Below are 18,852 nucleotides of genomic sequence, written 5' to 3' on the forward strand. Positions count from 1 at the left end.
TGACCACTTAAATTTATACGGTGTTTTATAGCTATACAAACTTACTTAAACAGAGTTAACTTTTTTTAAAGATTCAGAATCACAAATAAAGCCTTTAATTTAGACACTCTTAATAAGTTCAGTGGACCAACAGATTACTTTAAATAAATCTAGACGGCTAAAGAGTTAATTAAACAAGTTTAGAATCAATCAAACTTTTTAATCAAGTCGACAAATATATTAAGCCATTACAAAATGATATACTTTGAACAAACCCATACTTTGCTATTGCAGTTTCAAATAATGTCAGTTTATGATTTGTATCAAAGAAACTACTTAAGAATTACGTGAAGAAGCCCTTAAAAATCAAATATCTGATAATACAGCAGAATATCAACAGTTCAGAATAATGCTAAAAAACTAACTAAACAATGAACCGAAAAGTAAAACAGTAAATCGACTATGACATGGCGCTCATTAAGCTCCACACCTATTTGTACAATCTGAATTTTAATTTAGAACCGAACCGATCATATCACCTGAGGTAACAGTTTCAGGCAAAACATTTCTGTCAATAGCACCTAAAAATGATTACAAATCCATGTTTACTTTACAAAAACTCATCACTTATCCTGCTGTCCACGCTCACTCTCTAGCCGCCAGTGTATATCATTCTGTAGCACCTCCATGTATTCCTGCATATGGGATATTATAGTTTTAGTTGTTGTGAAGCACAAAAAGGTCGAAATTCAGCCTCAAACTTTGGCTTACTAATTCAACACCGAACATAAAAAATCTCGGAACTTCGACATATACTAACATAAAAGTTCAAATGATCATTGGCTAGTGTAAATACCAGTTGACCACGTTGACTGCGGGTAAACGTAAATCACACTCCTTTATTTAGGAGCCATCATATTAGTAACACCATTGGTGTATATTACACAGTACACGTATTCAACAAGTATTTACACTGGTTAACAGTCATTTAGGCCCTATTTGGCAAATAGCAAATAGTTGTTAGCTGATTACATTAGCTATTACCTTTTTTGTTAGCTGATTTGACTAATTGAAAAGAGATGGAGCAATAAGCTAATTGAAAAAGCTACTAAAATGAGCTTTTTCAAAATTAGCTTTTTGGACCCAATAAACTCTTTCAAACCTCTCTCCCGCAAACACCACTATTGGAGGTATGACTAGTCAAAACCTCTAAAGTGGCTCAAACCTCTAATTTTGCCCCAAAAAGCTCTTTACCAAATAGGGCTTTAGACTTTTATGTTAGTACATGTCAAAGTTCAGTGATTCTTATGACAGGTTTTGATGTTCAAAGACCATCATATTAGTAACCCCGAAGTTGAGGTGTCATGGGTGAATTTTACCCCTAAAAGATATTCAAAGTAGAGAACAGTTGCAGAACATTATTTATTACCATTTCCATTCAAGGATGTAAGTAAACTATAACTGTTAAGATTAGCAGAACTTACATTAATTATATCCTCATTGTTGCTTAACTCATTCAAAATACTAACTTCAGTTTCATTGTCATTCAGCCTAACTGCATTTTCAGCTACTGCAAGGAAAATATCTTCAGGTGTGTTCAACTGTCCAATTCTCTGAGCCACTTCTTGGAGGTCAATCTGAGGTTAACAGAAAAGGAAATTAGTTACGGCTTGAAGATCTTCTTGTCCAAAACAAAGTTCAATCCCTCAAAATTTGCAAATGGAGCGGGATGGGTGAGGAATCCCCATTGCCATCTATAAAATGGGGAGAATATAGACCCCATCCCCGCCAGCGTGGAATCCCCATTTCTCAAATTCTAAATAGCATTTTTTTAGTGAAATTTAAAATTTTAGCATATAATACAATTAGACAAACAGTGTATAAAACATTAGTATACTTGCAAAAAAGACATCAATTATAAATCATAAATCATAAATAATACATCAATCTACCAAAAATAAAAAAACAAAAATTATCCAAAAAAAAAATATATATATATATATATATATAAATCATATAAACTACATGGGGATGGAGATTCTGTGAGGCTAGGAGAGAGGTCCCCGCCCAGTCTCTAGGGAATTTTCTTACCCCAAGGGGAAAATAAATGGGATCCCCGTCTCCGTTGGAGTGGAACTCCGCCGGGAACGGATAATCTGCAAATTTAAATTCTCATATTGCAATTATCTTTTTGTTTGGGATAGCACAGACCTGAACATTTCCATTTCCATCCAAGCTCCTCCCACTGTAGTTTTGCTGTGGTTCAGATTCCAAAGGAGAAAAAGATTGAGTACCTGGCCCACCATGACCAAGAACCTGGGAAACTACTGGCATCATCTGTTGCATCATCCTTGAAAGATCAAGACCGCCGCCTTGGCCACCTCCAAGACCTGAGAACATGTTTCCAAGACCTTGGTTTTCAACCTGCTGTGCAATTTGGCCAACCGTACTCATTACTTGGGGGTTCTGAGTGAGCTGTTGCAGCATATCCCTCAAAACGTTGGGGGAACCAACCCCAGTTTGGTCTGAGAAACCAGCCAAGAGCCCATTCAATGCAGGGCTTTGTATCACCTGAGACATCATGTCAGCAGTATCCAACGGGGCAGCAGAATTTTGCTGTCCGAGAAGTCCACTTTCAGGATTCATGCCATCAGAAGGGGGTATTGGGCCTGCTCCTGCATTGTTTACACCTGAGCTATTTGCACCAGAGAGATGAGATGCAAGAGATTGTAAAAGCTGTTGACTACTTGTTCCACTGTTCAAGTTCTGGCTAGCTGGGGTAGAGCCTGTTCCATCTACCAATGGTTTTGGCTGCCTGGTTCGCCTCTAGTCCCATCAAATAATAAAAGATTTAAGTTCTAGATCTTCTTATTTTGGAGTATTGCGTCTTTACTTATCTAATTAACACATTTGAAACATGAAATGAGCACAGAAGCATTTGATCAAACAAATTCACTCAAATGAACATTGATTAGCTCATGCGGAAAGAAAGCACAATAGTTTCATTTTTTCCCCATAACTATCAGTCAGCACAGTAAAGGGCGGCCCGGTGCACTACACGTCCCCGCTAAGCGAGGGTCCAGGGAGGGGTGTACTGGGAGCAAGCCTTCCCCTGCCAATTTTTTTGGCAAGAGGCCGCTCCTAAGACTCGAACCCGTGACCTCTCGGTCACACGACAACGACGTCCGGGGAGGGGTCAGCACAGTAAAAGGGGCGGCCCGGTGCACTACACGTCCCCGCTGAGCGAGGGTCCGGGGAGGGGTCCCACCACAAGGGTGTACTGGGGGCAAGCCTTCCCCTGCCAATTTATTTGGCAAGAGGCCGCTCCTAAGACTCGAACCCGTGACCTCTTGGTCACACGACAACAACGTTTACCGTTGCACCAAGGCTCGCCCTCTAGTACTAGTAAACACAATAAATTCAGAACTTTCAAGTACAAGTACAGTAGTGTAAGAATTACATAGTAGCACTAATCATGAATTTCATAACATCTAGAAAGCTAAGCATACTAACATCTCTGCCTATCACTTCAGTCAAGCAAACAACAAGAGAACCTTAATTTTGATAGTTGATAATGGAGAAACATGTTTTCAACTTCTTACAATTCATAAAAAGAGGTGACAAAAATGTTGGTTTTGGTAATGGCTACATGTGAATTGTGATCACATACGAAACCAATAAAGTCTCAATTATATTCCATTTGGAAGTGAAAAATTCTTTTGAGCGACCTATTCAACAACTTGTCGAGGAATAGAGCCAACGAATATGATCTATCTAGCTCATGCATCAGAGTGCGATCTTAGTAGAGAAGCCGTGATAATGAACTTGAATTAAATGCTTAACAAATAAGAAGCTCAAGGATTAAAGATACCTTGCGATCCAAACTTCCCATCCCTAATCCAAGAGGAATAGTTTGAACATTTTCTGAAGGATCATATTTCTCAGTGGAACTTGGCACATTTTCTGAAGTCCCTTCAGATTTTATTGAAGTTTCTTTACTCGAACATCCCACTGAACCAGGTGGTACATCTTTTGAGATAGAAAAGCTCTCTACAGCATCACCATTACTTCCTTGGGCATGTTCATCATGTTTCTGCCAATATCTAGCATTGATCAGGAATGATCACCAAATCATTAAGAGCAAAAACAAACCGTGCATACCTTTCGATCATTGCCATCAGACGTTAACCCAGATGAATTCTCAGTAGATTCTGCTGCCCCATTGTCCGCCGTAACATTATGTTGTTCATTGCTTGCATCATTACCTGCACCAGAACTGACAGCCCCTGCACATACAAATAGTACATTTGAACCCTCAACAAATAACAATCAATGCTTTTCTTCGTTTCTTCTTATATCAACAACAGCTATCCACCTGATGCAGGTAGATCCCCTTGCATCGTGCCAACAAGATCCCTTATTCGTGAATTGATATCAGCTACGAGAGAAGATGCTAATGTCTGCTCAGCTGGAGGCTGTGAAACCGAGACACCTAGACCAGGTTGTGCACCACTTGAAACTGCAACACCAGTAGAGCGCGATGGCACTGCTGCAACGACATTTCTCAATGGTAGCACCCGCACTGGCCCTGAACTGGCTGAACCAATACCATTCCCCTGTTCTCCTTGCATCCCCTCCCCATTACTTGTACGTGTGGCCACATTTGATAAAACTGGTGCAAGTGAGGTGCCTGTTGATAAAGAAGAGTGTCAAATAGACTCTGAAGGCAATGTGTCAATTGAAAATTGATTGGCTTGCTTTCCTTACCAGCATGTATATGTATGTTTATGTTCCTTGGCACATTACCGACCCCAACAGTCACGGGATTTGGTTGTGTAGCAGAACCACCAAAGAGAGAATTTGTTTGTAGAGGAAAAGGCTGGCAAAAGAAATTAAACAATTTCACAAATAGCTAACACTGCATGAGAAGTCACAATCAATTCATAACAAGTTAAATGCAGTTAAAAGACTTGGCATAAAAGAATAACGAAATCAATTCTCAAAAAGAATTTATGCACTCATCACAACATCAATCATTTAGACTGTGTCTCCTTTCTCAAGGACGGGACAAGAATCATTTTATCAGCTATTTTCATTGGTATTGGCTTCCATGCACATGCACATGCACATTTTTCTTCTTAGTTTTATCAGACTATAAAACTTGAGCATTTCTTTTACCCTACATTTTCCTATCCAAATACATTCCATAAAATGTTACAATTTACACGCTACCATATGATTAACACCATCTTTTTCCTAAGGTTTGGGCCACCACATCAGCTCATTTTTACTGCATATTATTCCCATTTGCCTGAAGCTGAATATACATATAGATATACTAAACTATGCCATGCCATTCCCCAAAACAGACAATTACATGATCAGTGATGCATATTCAAACTGACTGAATTGTTGTTTACTTCTGAAATAAAACAGAGAACCAATTTTGAACTTTTGAATGTGAAACTGCAAGTGGCATGTCAGCCCACACATTGAACCAATGTTTTGATTGGGTCAAAATTAAGAAGAAGAAAAAATATAGTAATAAGGGCTTGCTTATCAGTATAGTGATACGGACGCCTTTATTGGAAGGCATTACGAAAGAAAGAAGAAATCCTCATCCTGATTACTTTCCTATTACTTTCCTATTATTTACTTCCCTATTATTTACTTTATTTACTTTCCTATTCAAGAATTTAAATTTATTTCCTTTTGTCATTTTAAAACATTATTTTGTTTCCTTTAATTGCTAGTCTTGATTCCTATAATTTAGGGAGTAATATAATTATCCCTATAATTTAGGATCTGGAATTATTTTGTATCTGCAGCCTATATATAAAGGCTTTTTCAATTCAATAAAAAAGGAACTTTTATTCTCTCAAAATTCAGAATTAGAAAGGGGCTCTGTCAAGGACGAGTCTGCTTTTTGTCAATTCAATATAGATTCAAAGAAGAGTTCTATTGTGTCTAGACCTGTGACTAGATCCTACGCTAAGGTTCATAACATATAGTCTGACGTAGGAAGGATTAAAATCCCATGCCTATTTTGTTTGACAAATAAAAGTTAAAAATAGTTTTGTTCCTTCTAAAAATACCATTCACTTCTCATAAATGAACAAGGATCTCTAATATTCTGAAAGCACATAATTTGGATTCTATCATGTGGCAATATCAACCAAAGATTGCAACCATGTTGCAGTAAGTCAATTTATTTGCTAATACTTCAAATTGACTCATTCTAAACACCGCTACAATAACCAACTACCAGATTTTATCCATAAAATGCATGATAAAATGCATGTCATCTCAATAGTAAACATACATGGTATGTGGTCCGTGTCAGATATTAATATGAATAGGGCCTTTAACTACCAACTTAAGCTTTTGGTTCAAATGGTTCCATGACATGGTATCAGAGCCCCTTTGATCAAATGATCAAGGGCTCGATTCTTGGCAACCTCATTTGTTGATCTAATTGCAGGACATGGTAATATGGGCCTACGTTGTGCACGCGCCAATCCCAGTTGGCATTCGCGTGCAGGGGTGTGTCAGATATTAATATGAATTGGGCCTTCAACTACCAGCTTAAACTTTTAGTTTAATCGGTTCCATGACAGTCTGCAATGACCTCCTATTTTCAACCATGAGCAACATCAGAATGACAGTAGAATTAACCAAATTGCTAAAACTTATCATATTCTACAAACCTGGACCATTATCGGATTAGGCCCTGATGGAGATATATAAACTGCAGGTCCAGAATTTACAAAAGCTTCAGCCTGCAAACAAAAAAAATATATATAAATGCTGCTTAATCAAGAATCACACAACTATACCAAGTTTTAGACAGTACAGGAGGGTGTCCCATTTGCAATGTCAACATTGTCCGACCAAGCTCCAAAAATAGAGCACCCAAATGCTGCATTGCAAGCCCAACATATGTAGATTCTGCCTGAATTTGGCTCCTTGTAGATGGATCACTAGAAGCACCCTCTTGTTCTAGGCGTCCTGCAATATGCTACAGAGTTGGCAGCACATTACAAAATAGAATATCAGATCTATGAAATCGTTAAAAAAATAAACCCGGTTCAGCATTTAAGTAATTTGGAAGTACTATCTTTCCCATTCCCCAATGGAAATGTCAATATAACTAATCTTATTACAAATTCACAAGGTAAGAAACAATGCTGAGCATGAGGCAAAAAAGTTAATTCCTGACAGTGAAATTGCCTGAAATTTTTTCAATCGCCATCCACCACCTATCCCCTTCAACTGAATAGTATGCAGCAAAGAAGAGAAAACATGCCAACCATGCTTCAAGATCCATAACAATATGCTAATAGAGATGCAGCACCAACAATTCTGAATTTTTCAACTTCAATGGGAAGATAATTTTTCAACACGTATTCCATGTATTTTGCAAAACCATTAGAGTCCACGTAACTTCATAAATTATTTTATGATGATGATGGGTTCAGATCAAGTTCTGGACAGATATATCACAAAGAATCTGGCACTCTCACACTATTGCAAATAAGTAAAACAGTTGTGAATTTACATAAATCATAAAACCAACTCAACAACCTCATTTCACTATTGAAACTTTTGGTAGTTCCTACTAGTCATCTCACATGCTTGAAAAATATTCAATTCCTGATAACGTGAAAAACAAATGCCATAATATATAACAGAGCACTGAGACAAACAAGAACAACTAGTGACATGAGCTCAGGCACAGGAAACTAACCTCAAAAAAATTAAAACCAGTAGACCAAAAAAAATGAAAGAGGGCAAAACAACAACAACAACAACAACAAAGCCTTAGTCCCGAAATGATTCGGGGTCGGCTAACATGAACCATCATATAAAACCGTGAAAATCAAGTCGTGTCAGCGACACAGATTCGCTCCCTCCACTCCGTCCTATCCACTACCATATTTTCCTCAATTCCCAATAAACTCATATCACTCTCGATCACCCTCCTCCAAGTTTGCTTAGGTCTTCCCCTACCCCTCACCACTACATCCCTTTGCCACTCTTCGGTTCTCCTAACCGGCGCATCAAGCGCTCTACGTCTCACATGGCCAAACCACCTTAGTCGGTTTTCTCTCATTTTATTCTCAATAGATGTAACCCCTACTTTTGTCCTAATTATTTCATTACGCACCCGGTCCTTTCTCGTGTGACCACACATCCATCTCAACATACGCATCTCCGCCACCGACATCTTATGGATGTGGCAGTGTTTCACTGCCCAACACTCCGTACCATATAACAATGCTGGTCTAATTGCCGTCCGGTAGAATTTTCCCTTCAATCTATTAGGCATGCCGGGATCACAAAGGAAACCCGTAGCACTCTTCCACTTCGACCAACCAGCTTTAATCCTATGGGCAACATCTCCATCTACTTCTCCATCCGTTTGGATAATAGATCCTAAATACCGGAAGCAATCCGAGGCCTGAACAACTCTCCCATCTAGGGTGATTGTCCCTGCCTCCCTACTCCTACGGCCGCTAAACTTACACTCCAAATATTCTGTCTTACTTCGACTCAACTTAAAGCCTCTAGATTCTAGAGTTTGCCTCCATAGTTCCAACTTCATCTCCACTCCTTCTTTCGTCTCATCAACCAACACAATATCATCTGCAAACAGCATGCACCATGGTATACCATCTTGAAGTGAACTTGTTAGTTCATCCATAACGATGGCAAAAAGAAATGGGCTTAGTGCGGAACCTTGATGCACTCCAATCGTAATAGGAAACTCTTCAGTTTTCCCAACACTAGTACGTACACTCGTGCATACTCCCTCATACATGTCCTTTATGATGTCAATATATTTCCGCGAAATGCCTTTCCTTATCAAGGCCCACCAAAGTACTTCCCTTGGTACCTTATCATATGCTTTCTCCAAGTCAATGAAAACCATATGCAAGTCTTTCTTCTTATTTCGATAGTGCTCCATTAATTGTCTCATTAGATGGATGGCTTCCATAGTTGATCTTCCCGGCATAAAGCCAAACTGGTTTTCCGAGATCTTCACCGTCCTCCTTAGCCTTTGTTCAATCACTCGCTCCCAAAGTTTCATAGTGTGACTCATTAATTTGATTCCCCGATAGTTGGCACAATCTTGGACATCGCCTTTGTTCTTATACAAAGGGATTAAGGTACTTTTCCTCCATTCTGATGGCATCTTATTGTTTCTCCAAATTTTGTTGAAGAACGTCGTCAACCATTCGATTCCTCTTTCTCCCAAACATCTCCAAATCTCAATAGGGATGCCATCAGGTCCTACTGCTTTCTTCAACTTCATCTTACTTAATGCCATTTTGACTTCACCCTTTTGAATTCTCCGCAGGCATTCATGATTTATCATATCGTGATGGATACTTATATCTCCAACATCTTGTTGGCGATCTCCATTAAATAAGTCATCAAAATAGGACCTCCATCGTTCCTTGATATCCTTATCTCCAACTAGGACTTTCTGGTCCACATCCTTCACACATTTAACTTTTCCGAGATCTCGCGTCTTCCTATCTCTCATCCGAGCAATTCTATATATGTCTCTTTCCCCTTCTTTCGTATCCAATCTTGTATACAGATCCCGATTCACCTTTGCTCTAGCATCTCGTATGACCTTCTTTACTTCCCTTTTAGCCTCTTTGTATTTTTCGTAGTTCTCGTCACTCCTACATTTCCCCAATAGTTTATAGGATTCTCTCTTACTCTTTACTGCTTGTCGTACTTCTTCTGTCCACCAAGATGTGTCCTTACCCGGTGGCATGCTACCTTTAGATTCCCCTAGAACTTCCTTCGCTACTTCCCTTATACTATGCTCCATCTTATTCCATATTGAATCTATATCTGAATCCATATTGCAAGTCCAAATATCTTTTTTGGTCATCTCATCCACAAATTTTTGTTGATTCTCCCCTTGCAATTTCCACCACTTAATCTTAGTCTCTACTTGAGGTGTTTGTTTTCTTATACATTTCCTACTTCGAAAATCTAGCACCACTACTCTATGTTGGGTTGTCGTACTCTCACCAGGGATCACCTTACAATCAATATAACTCTTTCTCCAAGCACTCCTTACTAAGAAGAAGTCAATTTGGCTCGCATTACCGCCACTCCGATAAGTCACTAAGTGGGATGTTCTCTTCATAAACCATGTGTTCATGATACTCAAGTCATAGGCTGATGCGAATTCCAAAATATCATTTCCTGCTTCATTCTTATCTCCAAAACCATACCCTCCATGAACACTCTCAAACCCATCTCGCCTAGAACCCACGTGTCCATTGAGATCACCCCCTAGTACCATTTTTTCATCCCTAGGAACCTGTTGCACCACTTCCTCTAAGTCATCCCAAAAAGCTTGTCTTATAGACACATCTAATCCTATTTGTGGCGCATATGCACTAATGACATTCACAACCTCATCCCCTATCACTAGCTTAACACTCATAATTCTATCGCTCTTCCTAGACACCGCTACTACCTCATCAATATACTCCCTATCAATAAGAATACCTACTCCATTTCTACCCTTATCCTTTCCTGAGTACCAAAGCTTATAACCCCAAGGAGCTATCTCTCTAGCCTTGGCTCCAACCCACTTGGTTTCTTGTAGGCATAATATATTTATTCTCCTCCTCTTCATAACATCTACAATTTCAGCTAATCTTCCTGTCAAAGAACCTATGTTCCATGTCCCAAAGCGTAACCTACTACCCTTACCCCTACCCCTACCATTACCGTGGACTAGCTTATTTACCCGCAACCCTTGCATATTTGACACCACCCCCGGGTCCTGGGGTGGCGCGCCGCTTCGGGGCGACGACCTAGCAACCCTTGCACATTTATCACTACACCCGGGTCTAGGAAGTGCAGCGCGTCGCTGAGTAGGGAACGCCCCAACGGTATTTATATTATGGTTCATGTCATAAGATGTGGCTAAGTTTTACGCTGGCCGCCACAAACCTACCGCAACCCTCCTCCTTTGTCCGGGCTTGGGACCGGCTGTAAAGGCCACCAAGTGACCCTCACATTAACACAAGCTCAGGCACAGGAAATTCGCCTCACAGGAATTAAAACCAATAGCAAAAAAAAAATGATGAAAGGGCGCAAGAGAGAAAAAAGTACTCAGTACAAAAAAATTACAGATAATGTAGCAACTGCACGATCACCAAGAAGTCGTTCTGCTTGTCGCAAGACGATGCTCAATGCTTGTAAACCCCGGATATTAGAAGGTAATTCTGCTCTTGGCATGTCTCTCGTGCTGTTTGGAGAATTGTTTGGCTGACTCACTAGACAAAGCAAAATGAGTTAGTTTCAGCAATATTCAAGTGAAACTGTATGAGGTAATTCCATTTCTATCATCACCATCTTGCGCCAGAGACTGGTCCAGACATGTCATGAACTCAGAAAGTGTCCTCAAAGCATCAGGAATTGGCTGTAGCCAAATTTTAAAAAAAAAAAAAAAAAAAGAAAATAAAAAGATGTTAAGAAATGCATAAAAAAGTTGTAAGTAAAGGAACAATTGAATAATCTATTACCGAGTGAATAGAAGGAAGAGGTACTGCTGCAGTCACAGGTATCTGCATGACTTGCGGTAAGGATTGAAATGGTTGACCAGGAAATGCCTGCCCAGTTTGTGTTTGGTTTCCAGTTTGACCCTGACCACTACCATCAGTTCGTGATGCTCCTGCAGTTTCATTTCCTTGAGGAGTCTGACCACTTGGCTGCAAATAAAAGCATCATAATGAGCTCTGTTTCGAATATAAAAAATTAATCAGTACATACTAGAAGTTCTCAAAGTCCCCAAGATATTTTCTTTTCTTAAGGTATTACATGCACTATGAGAAAAGTTAAAACTCATCAAATCATACTATGCTACTTCAATGGTGAAATCAAATATCACAATTTCAACTATTTATAGAAATTGAAGCAAAAGTTTGAGTAAACTACACCAATGGTACCTGAACTTTACCTAGTTTACACTTTGGTACCTAGATTACATTGTCTCAAAAAATATACCTGAAGTAGCAATGACCAGACAATTTAGTATATTTTACCGGTTAATGACCGGTCAACGGGAGTTTCATGTGTTAATTACATCAATGGTACCTGAACTTTAGTATTGTAATTTTATGTTAATTGAGTGTATGATGGGTCTCAATTTATACTTTAAAACGGTCAAACTCGCGTTGACCGATCACTGATCGGTCAAATGTACTAAAATGTTGAGTCATCTTTACTTGATGTGTATTTTTTGGACAAAATGAAATCTAGGTACCAAAGTGTGAATTAGGGTAAAGTTCAGGTACCATCAGTGTAATTTACTCATCAAAATCGCATTTACCGGTAAAATATACTAAATTGTCCGGTCATCAAAATCGCATTTACTCATCCATAAGATGTCGGTGGCGGAGATGCGTATGTTGAGATGGATGTGTGGTCACACGAGAAAGGACCGGGTGCGTAATGAAATAATTAGGACAAAAGTAGGGGTTACATCTATTGAGAATAAAATGAGAGAAAACCGACTAAGGTGGTTTGGCCATGTGAGACGTAGAGCGCTTGATGCGCCGGTTAGGAGAACCGAAGAGTGGCAAAGGGATGTAGTGGTGAGGGGTAGGGGAAGACCTAAGCAAACTTGGAGGAGGGTGATCGAGAGTGATATGAGTTTATTGGGAATTGAGGAAAATATGGTAGTGGATAGGACGGAGTGGAGGGAGCGAATCTGTGTCGCTGACACGACTTGATTTTCACGGTTTTATATGATGGTTCATGTTAGCCGACCCCGAATCATTTCGGGACTAAGGCTTTGTTGTTGTTGTTGTTGTTGTCCGGTCATCGTTACTTCAGGTATATTTTTGAGACAAAATGTAATCTAGGTACTAAGTTCAGGTACCATTGGTATAATTTACTCCAAAAGTTTAGGTTGTATTGACTCGAACAGCATAACTTGCAAGGATAACAAGACCATGACATTTTTTACTGCATACAAGGAAAGATAACATAAGAAAGAACCAGAAGTCATTAAAATGGAAGTGTTATTGTATATTGAATGTGCCCCAATAATTATACCCGATTTGATTTGGTTGCTCAAATGCTAAATAAAGTGGTTAATCACTTTACTAATTAGGAATTCAGTTTCTTACTTTATTTAGGATCCTATCTGGTCAAGGATTTTAATCTTATAAATAGAACTGTACAAGTCAATCTATGTATTGTTTTTTGTATCAATTAACTTTTTAAGGTCTTCTCTAAGCCTATTAATGTTCCAACGCCAAATTTTATGAAGAAAAAAAAATTACATATGTTGGTTTGCAGAGTCCTATTTGTACTACTAAATCCTAAGCCAAATAGGAATCCTAAATTATGTAAGAAACTGAATTTCTTAGTGAAGTATAACTGTATAATACTTCATAAAATCAGAATTCTACTAAGGAAAGGAAAAATAAAAGCTAGAATCCTAACGTATTAAGTATTAACCAAAACAGAAAAGTAAAGGAACTATAGAAATCCTATTTTAATTAGTACTTCAAGCTCTCCAGAGTCACTTTCTCAGAGAAAAGTGATTGCATCATTCTTCAAAAGTTCCCCTCACAGGTCATGAATTTTAAAAATGTTCATATATTTTTAACTGAACTCTACTAGGAATTTCTTGTTCAGGAAAAAGAATACAAAAAAGTGATGAGTTAGTTTAGATAATGGAACAATTACCACATAACATAAGTCTTAGATGAGAGCTCGTCTGCATTAAAGATGTCTTTTCCTCTCCCTCATGTTTTTCCTCTGTCCTTCCAAGATTTTCACTACTATAACCGGATCCTAAGAATATAGCCACTATTTGACCTAATTTTAAAGCCATTGTTGAAGTTACACTAAAAACAACTATGGATGCTGAAGAACCATGATACCAACATCCATAAAAATAAACAATAGTTCAAATGGTTTGGCCACGTTTAAAATCGCAAATAACAAAGAGGATTTCAATGGTGCTAGAAAAAGTAATAGATAGATGGAAGCCAAACAGAAAAAAAAAATACAATAATTCCAAAAAATACAAAAGATATAGATGGACGAAACTTCTCTGCTATATTACTAGTGTAAAAGTTGTTAATTCTCATTGATACCATCATCCTTACAACACATGCTCTATAAAGGGAAAAAGTCCTGCTGACGTGTCCAGCTAGTACAAAATTACAGCTAATATTCCATAGTTGGAATAACAAACCCATAAAGGACAAAATACCAAAAGTAATAAGGCTAAAAACCTATAATAAAGCAAAATAACAGATTAACTAACTCCTTCACAGATTAATTCCCAAATCAGTCCTACTTCTTTCTCCTTCGTTGATACGTAACAATTCCTCTCCCTTTAGCGCATTCTTGACCTCAAGAATGAAAGAATTCAGTAAACTGATTAGCTATTAGAACAGAGTCCTCCCAAGTAGAATCTAAGGTAGATAAATGGGGATGGGGATTCTGTGTCTAGACGGGGACGTGGGAGCAAACCCCATCCCCATTTGCAACTCTACTTCCTCCTCAGCTCCTCTCTCCCCCAAGAAATACCCTTCCTTAATTCCTACATTGCCCCTACCTAATTGCCAGCTAGGCATAACCAACTTTCACGCCTTGTATTCATTCCTTCCTTCTAGAATGCTCCTACCTCTAACGTGGCCATTTCCTAACTTGATCCAGCCATAGAGGCCATTGTCTATTATAGATACTACGAATGCCAGTTGTTTTAAGGAGTAGTAACAGTATATTAGAAGAAGAGTCAACAGTACATTCACAAATACATGAATGATTTCTTTAAGTAACTATTACTAACCATGGTTGAGGGTTGCATGCCACCAATGCCACTAATTGCAGTCTGACCACCAATTCCAAATGAGTTCAGTACTGCACCAATGACCTGCACATTAGAACAGCATAAAATTAAGAGAGCTGATGGAAACACGATATCCATCTTTACCATGGTTAAGGGCCTCAAATGAACAATGCAAAACACACCCGTGAGAAATCTGGAACAACTCCTTCACCCGAATCCCCAACATTCAAGGTCCCAAGAACTACACTGTGTGATATTTGCCCAATGCGATTTTGCGGGGTTCCAGAATTAGCATCATTTCCTACCAATTTGAATAAACAACTATTTCATACATGTAACACATAGCTGCAAAATTGGGGTAAAAAAGAGGGATGGGGGATGGAAAAGGACTCATAACCACGCTACTGCAAATCCAAACGAACTGAAAAATCAGTACCACGATTAGCATTGGTATCTCCTGAGCTCGTTTCGGCCGAAGATTGAGGCTGCCTTACAACCATGTGCAAGGTATGTCCATTGTCCACTTCTTCAAAATAGTCAAGGAACTTGTGAACCATGTTATATTTTTATAGGAACAAGAATTGGATGCAATATTATAAATCCTATGGATAGAACTTTTACAATGACTGAGATGATTGGATACGATATTCAGAAAGGAGATGTTCATCCTTCAAGACTTTTCCCCGGAAAATCAACCTTTGGTGGCCTACTGGAACACCAACTTCGGTAGCTATTTTCTCCTTGAATGCTGAAACAGGCATCTGAAATATCAACAAGGCAATCATATTAGATATGTTCTTAGAACGACGTAAGCTAAAACATATATGCAGTTACTGATAACATGCATTCATTAAAAATGCTGCCTTGCTAAGAGCCTGTTGCATACTGGAGATTTCAATCCAATTACTGTGCCTATCCTCTAACTTGTAAGTTTCTTCACAAGTTGTTTATAGCATCCAGAGTCATTCAAAATCAAAAGATTATAGAGACTTCGATGCTTACATTTTTATCCACCTGAAAACTATATATCCGTGAATCTATAGTTTTAACATTGAGCTCAACAGTTGCATTAGAACCATCTCCAGATATATTCCTTGTACTGGAACCTTCATTGGAGTACTGATCTGCCATGATATCTCAGCAGCAACTCTAAAACAAATGTAAAACACATAAAAATCATCCAGATAACCAAATTGCTTCCTGAAATCTGGAAAGAATTTAATTTCTCAAACACTAACATAAGGGCAAGAAATGTGCTTGACCATAATTATTAATCAATAAGGGAAAATGCAATTAATCCCTTGGATACAGCACCAACACAAAGCAGGTACAATGACCTGTGTGGGAAGGAGTTACTTAGACATGGAACTTGTATCTCCATAATCACTAAAATCGGCTCAGTTATAGCCAAGCCAGGCTCCTCTTCTCAGAGTAATTACATATTTGATGATCTCCATGAGAATCATATAATCCCACCCATCTCTCTTTTCCGGGATATCAGAAGTCATGAAATACCAGAAGCCTCAAAAATCTATTCAAGGAAACTAATGAGTTTCTTTTCTAAGCTTTATTAATAAGTGTATATCGTAAACAGCAAGAAAATGAAGATGCAGCCTAGACTTCTCATTTTAATTATGGATCTTCCAAAATAAAAATGATGAGTCATTTCCAGCACACATCATTTGAAGATATTATCGGACGTACAAGTTTTTTCCTCATATCCTTCTTCCTTCCAACTAAAACCACTCATGCAGCATAACTTCATAAGCATAGGCAAAAATGGAGCTGCCTAACAGCTCATAATGCACATCAACATCGAAAAATTGAAGCTTGATATATTAATTATTTCATTGAAAAGGATCCCTACTCATAAATAAACTCCATGATTATCTTATGGGAAAATGATACAAGTGGAAATATACCCGGCTGACAGATCTATTTCATTAAAAATCAAAACAAATAAATCATATAATATTTTAGTTTCTTAAACAACGAATCAAATATGACGATAACGCCGCATTTTGCATAAATTATTTCTAGGGTTTATCAAAAATATACAAAAATAAACACACAAGGTATTAGAAAACATGGATAAGTAAAAACAAGAAATCCAACCTCTTCCTTTCTTGAATACAAATATCTTTCGGGTATGGAAAAAATCAAATCGAAGAGGATGAAAGATTGCGGGTTTTTTTCCCTTTATTTTCTTTTTTGAAATTGATCGCAGCACAAGACTGTAATGGGATATGCAGATGACTTTGGGTGGAAGCTACGAACTTTTTACGGGTTCGCCGAGGAATCTAGCCTGCACTCGCATGTTTCGCCGAATTAAGCTTGGTGTAGATTCCAGAACAATCTAGGCCAATAAACGGTGCGTTGACGATAGTCGGAGCAAACGACACAGTCTTTCTTTGCGTTTAGTTTACACTTTTGTGAAAAGCTCTTTTGGTTTGGCTTCTATTCAAGGTCCGGCTCCGACCACTGTGGATGAACCAACTCACGACCGACCCGAGTCCGGAATTATTATACAAGTAATAAAATTAGGGATAAGGTTACAAAATAGGCATAAGGTTTTCGGAGAAGTACCAATTTAGGCTCAATGTTCAAAATAACACCAATATAGGCTACGTTTATAACATAATATTAATTTAACCTGAACGTTTACAATATAGCATCAATTTAGACCTCACGTACAAAATAGCACCAATATAGGCTTAACGTTTACAAAATAATACGAATTTAAGTTTAACGTTTACAAAATAATACGAATTTAAGTTTAACGTTTACAAAATATATCTAATTTAAGCTAAACGTCACAATTAAATTAAGGGATAAGGTACCAAAATAGGTCTAAGGTTTTTGCGAAAGTACCAATTTAGGCTCAACGTTCAAAATAGCACCAATATAGACTTAACGTTTACAACATAATAACAATTTAGGCTTAACGTTTACAATATAGCATCAATTTAGGTCTCACGTACAAAATAGCACTAATATAGGCTTAACGTTTACAAAATAATACGAATTTAAGCTTAACGTTTTACAAAATATATACAATTTAAGCTAAACGTCATAATTAAATTAATCATATTATATTCTTTCCCTATTTTTTTTTTTTGGTAGGAACAGGAAAGAAAAAACAAGCAACAAAAAACTAGCTTGGGATTAGCCTATAGGTTATGGATGCCGGAATTTAGACTAAACTAGGGAAGCTAACCCTGATCCTATCATCTAACAGAAGAGACGAGAGAGAAGGAGGGGGAACCGAAAGGGTAGTAACACCTAACGTCCCCTCATGACCAGCAGCAGCCAACCGATCCGCGATACGGTTCTGCTCTCTGAAAATATGAGTGAAGTCTAAGGACTCAAAGGAGGAGCGAAGCCTATTGATAGCTCTGATAAGGTTGCGGCTTCTGGAACCAATGGCATGATCATCAGAAATCAGTTTGATGGCCTCCATATTATCAGGCTCCATAGAGAGCCTCTTAACGCCCAGCCTAATCGCAAGCTTGATGCCAGAGAGAATACCCCAGAGCTCGGCAGAGAAGGAAGAACCCAACCCCAAATTCTGGGTGAACCCAGAAAGCCAGGCTCCTCCCGCATCTCTAAGCACACCACCAGCAGCAACCTTACCATTGATGAGACAGGAGCCGTCAGTATTCAACTTAACAACCCCTTCTCTCAGCCTGCTCCATCCCACAAGATGGACATTACCACTCTGGGAAGGCCTGGCCAGGGAATCACCTTTGAAACTCTCAATAATAGAGGAAAGTTTATTCGAGAAGAACTCAGCACAGATTGGCAAGAACACAGTTTTATTACCAAAAATCTCCTCGTTTCTCCACTTCCAAACTTGGTGACAGACAATAGCAAAGAGAATGTCACCATGCTCTATGTAAGACAGTAACTTCCTCCTAATACCCTCAGAGAACCAGTCATTCACAGAGTGGGCCATGAAAGAAGAGAGGATATGGTGAGGAAGAATTTGTTTCCAAATCTCCTTACTTTTAGGGCAGTCCCTC

General features: G+C 38.5%; 1 protein-coding gene across 1 annotated transcript; it reads right to left on the bottom strand.

Moving 5' to 3' along the window:
- Positions 1-322: 322 nt before the first annotated feature.
- LOC136201411 (ubiquitin-like domain-containing protein CIP73) lies at positions 323-17,241 on the bottom strand. Its single transcript, XM_065992074.1, has 18 exons — positions 16,946-17,241; positions 15,833-15,979; positions 15,474-15,591; positions 15,267-15,356; positions 15,013-15,131; positions 14,831-14,914; positions 11,544-11,729; positions 11,371-11,440; positions 11,149-11,294; positions 6,833-6,997; positions 6,687-6,758; positions 4,747-4,858; positions 4,355-4,669; positions 4,141-4,265; positions 3,851-4,072; positions 2,191-2,805; positions 1,464-1,616; positions 323-674 (listed from the first exon to the last, which is right to left on the bottom strand). Exons 2-18 carry the CDS (start codon positions 15,959-15,961, stop codon positions 603-605), a joined length of 2,793 nt encoding a protein of 930 aa, XP_065848146.1. The 5' UTR covers positions 15,962-15,979; positions 16,946-17,241; the 3' UTR covers positions 323-602.
- Positions 17,242-18,852: the final 1,611 nt, after the last annotated feature.

Source organism: Euphorbia lathyris, chromosome 7 (genome assembly GCF_963576675.1).
Source record: "Euphorbia lathyris chromosome 7, ddEupLath1.1, whole genome shotgun sequence".
Taxonomy (NCBI): Eukaryota; Viridiplantae; Streptophyta; class Magnoliopsida; order Malpighiales; family Euphorbiaceae; genus Euphorbia; species Euphorbia lathyris.

Coding starts and splice junctions, on each gene's coding strand:
- LOC136201411 (XM_065992074.1), bottom strand. CDS start 15,961: ATGGCAGATCAGTACTCCAATGAAGGTTCCAGTACAAGGAATATATCT. Junction 15,132..15,266: donor AGATACCAATGCTAATCGTG/GTACTGATTTTT, acceptor TCAAATTGGTAG/GAAATGATGCTAATTCTGGA. Junction 14,915..15,012: donor TTGTTCCAGATTTCTCACGG/GTGTGTTTTGCA, acceptor TCTAATGTGCAG/GTCATTGGTGCAGTACTGAA.